The sequence below is a fragment of the Sinocyclocheilus anshuiensis genome, unplaced genomic scaffold (genome assembly GCF_001515605.1).
Source record: "Sinocyclocheilus anshuiensis isolate Anshui unplaced genomic scaffold, SAMN03320099.WGS_v1.1 scaffold869, whole genome shotgun sequence".
Taxonomy (NCBI): Eukaryota; Metazoa; Chordata; class Actinopteri; order Cypriniformes; family Cyprinidae; genus Sinocyclocheilus; species Sinocyclocheilus anshuiensis.
Window position 1 is genome coordinate 63,715 of NW_015558630.1, and position 3,362 is coordinate 67,076.

At 35.4% G+C, this 3,362-nt stretch overlaps 1 protein-coding gene across 2 annotated transcripts in view; it reads right to left on the bottom strand.

The window, feature by feature from the left end:
• fam184aa (family with sequence similarity 184 member Aa) overlaps positions 1-3,362 on the bottom strand; it is a 29,860-nt gene that overhangs the window by 4,891 nt on the left and 21,607 nt on the right. For both annotated transcript variants that reach the window (XM_016476833.1, XM_016476834.1), the window contains exons 13-14: positions 3,141-3,325; positions 2,045-2,191 (exon numbers count right to left, since the gene is read on the bottom strand). In XM_016476833.1, the coding sequence (XP_016332319.1) occupies positions 2,045-2,191; positions 3,141-3,325 (332 nt within the window). The remainder of the gene's footprint in view (positions 1-2,044; positions 2,192-3,140; positions 3,326-3,362) is intronic.

Here is a 3,362-nt window from a genome sequence, read left to right on the forward strand (position 1 = left end):
CACCCTGCTCATCCCACACACACACACACACACACACACACACACACACACACACACACACATTAACAATTATACAGCAGTAAAAACAATAGCTCTGTCATAAAACCTGATGAAAAAATGTTTAGACATCATAGGCACAGTGTTATTTTAGTATTTATATACGGTTATATTTTTTTTTATATTTTCCATTTTTGTTTTAATTTCAGTTTAAGTTTTAGCTATTTTATTATGCTTTTGTAATTGAAATTAGTTTTCAACTACAGTTGTTCAACTTATATTTAAGTTATATTTAAGTTTTTTACATAATATTTATATTTTATTTAATCTTCATTTCAGTTACAATTTTAATCGTTTTAGTATTTTACAATAGCAACATTGCAGTGGCATGCTTTTGATGTGAAGTTTTATAAACTATCAAAGTGATTACATCGCTGAAGTTCGTCATTTTGTAAATGTTCGCCTAAGACCCCCAAGTAAACTCTTTTTGTTAATTCTCATTACTAGCCATCTCTGTCACTTATGCTGCTTCAAATCATCCATTTTCACCAAAAATGAATGACTTTAGGCCACTTTCCTGCTTCAAATTGCAATATTAAAAAACTTAAATTTCAAATTGCGTTTAATACAATCCCAGAATCCCCATTGCAACGAGCTCAGTGAAAATGTGCATTCAAGAAGGCCAATAACAAGTTTTGTTAAAAATAGTTCCATTTAATATATACTGAGAATGTTAAATCTTAAAGTTTGTACATGGAACGTTAATGGTATTCATTCACCTATTAAGAGAAGAAAGGTTTTAACTTATTTAAAAAAGGAGGGGGTACATATCGCTTTACTTCAGGAGACCCATTTAAATGATCAGGAACATTCTAAGCTATCACAGGGGGGGTTTGGTCAGGTCTTTTTCTCATCTTTTACTTCCAGGAGCAGAGGCGTAGTTATTTTAATTAAGAAAGGTATGCCATTCCAATTAGTAGAAGTTCTTAAGGACACAAGAGGGCGCTATTTAATTGTGAAGGGGTTATTATATGGGGAAGAAATTGCTTTTATGAACATTTATTGGCCTCCTGGCCATCAGAGTGATTTTTTGACTACAGCTTTTGCCAAATTAGCAGACTGGGGAGTTAAAACATTGTTTATTGGAGGAGATTTTAACTGTCATTTATGTCCCATTATAGATAAATTCCCAACAGGTAAACCATTATTATCAACTCAGGCTAAAACTGTTAAGGCTCTTTGTGAAGACTTTGACTATGTAGATATTTGGAGGGCCTGCCATCCTGCAGAACAAGAGTATACTTTTTTTTCTAGGGTCCACAGTTGCTATACTAGGATAGATTTTTTTTTTTCTCCGAAAAGTATGTTGGAGCATATAATGTCCTGCCATATAGGGAATATATCTATATCTGACCATGCAGCAGTTTTTGCCGAATACTCCTTTGGGAAACAAAATACTAAGTCTAGTAGCTGGAGATTTCACCCATTCATTTTGGCAGACCATAATTTTATATCATATTTTACAGAGGAATTTAACTCTTTCATGTCCATTAATTCTGCCTCAACTGAAGACCCATCTTTATTATGGGAAACAGCCAAAGCCTTTTCTAGAGGCCTTATTATAGCATATACACTTTTGTAATGTTTGAAAATTAATAAATATATATAATAAAAAATAAAAAAATAAAAAAAATAGTTTCATTTAATTAAAATTTTCACCTAATATATGTTATGCAATTTTGTTTGTTGAGTGACATGCTAACATCAGACTCTACTGCAATACTTTAATAAGCATAAAAAATGTGCGGAGCATGGCCGTGATCTAATGAGAACCAATTACATTCGAGGTACCATTTTAGCCTTAGAAGACCTATTTGTTAGGATACTGTAGTAGAAATCAAGGCAGCTCACCAGGTTTTGAAACGGAGCTAATGTGATTGATCTAGAAATCTTCTGAAATATTCACGAGGATATTACATTAAAATGATGCGTTTTGATATTCAATTCAATTTGATATTCAATCTGTAACGGAGATAAAGGGACTCACAGAATCTGCAGAGCAGAGATCTTGTCTTTTAGCAGCTCCTGAGCTTTGTTAAAATCTGACAGCATGATCTGGGTCTCTCTGTTATGAGAAGCGTTCAGCTCGTCAATCTCCCTCTCGAGGCGCTTAGAGAGATCCTGTCCATGAGCCCTACATAAAATAAAATCATTTAACATATGCAAAACAGTTGGTCCATTTACACACAAATCAGGGTTCTTTATTGGCATCTATGGTTCCATAAAGAACCTTTAACATCCATGGAACCTTTCCATTGCACAACAGCTTCTATAGTGGAAAAAGGTTCTTCAAAATATTAAATGTTCTCCACACTCAGAAAGAAAAGGTTCTTTTCAAAAACTGTTTGCTGAAAGGCTCCCAAAATGGTTCTTTACTGGCACTGCTGTGAAAACCCCCTTTTAGAAGTTTTATTTTTAATAGAGCAAACACTCCGGACAACAAGTACATTCAAATTTATTTCCCTCTTAGGCGCACAAGCTCACTTATTTATTACAACAAATTCCCTCAGTTCCCCAAAGAATATAATCTCTTTTCATGAGCCAGAAATGAACTCATTTTGAATGAAACCAAATGAAATTTGTTTGTATATATCTGCCAGACACCTCCACTGACCTTGACACATTTATATCGCTGGAACAGAAGAATAAGATGATAATGAATCAGAGAGCTCTGTCTGAAGGCTGTGGGCTTCTGCGTGGGAAATAGCTCCGTCTGCTTTCTTCTCACATTAAATTAGCTTCTGGTTCAGCTAGACTGACCTTTAGGATTTTATAATTTAATAGCTGATGAAAGCCAAAAAAGATTCTACACACGCATAAGATGTCAGTTGCTCTTTTTTTTTTTTGCATAAAATGAGGCTACCAAAAACCGGCATAATGGTAATGTTCACCATTTGTATTCTAACCTTAACATGAAAGTATTACTGTGAGCACTGCAATTTCCTGTTTCTTTATGTTTCTGGCCTTTCTGGCATTTTATTGACAGAGATAAGTAGAGAAGACAAGAAGTGATGAGGAGAAAGGGTAAAACGCGATCAAAAGGTGAAGCGAGACCGTCATTTCATATATTAATAAGTTGGTACCTGATATGCAGATTGGCCTCACTGCGCACTCGCAGAACTTCCTTCCCTTTGAGCTCCAGCTCCTTGGTCAAGATGCTGATGGTCTCATTGAGCGAATGGATTTCATGGTCCAGATCGGCGATCCGGTTCTTCCTGCAGCTCACCTCCTGCCTCAGGCCAGATATACGCCCTAGGAGGTCTTGTTCCTGGAGAGGCAATCCACAAAAATGTTAAAACCTATAT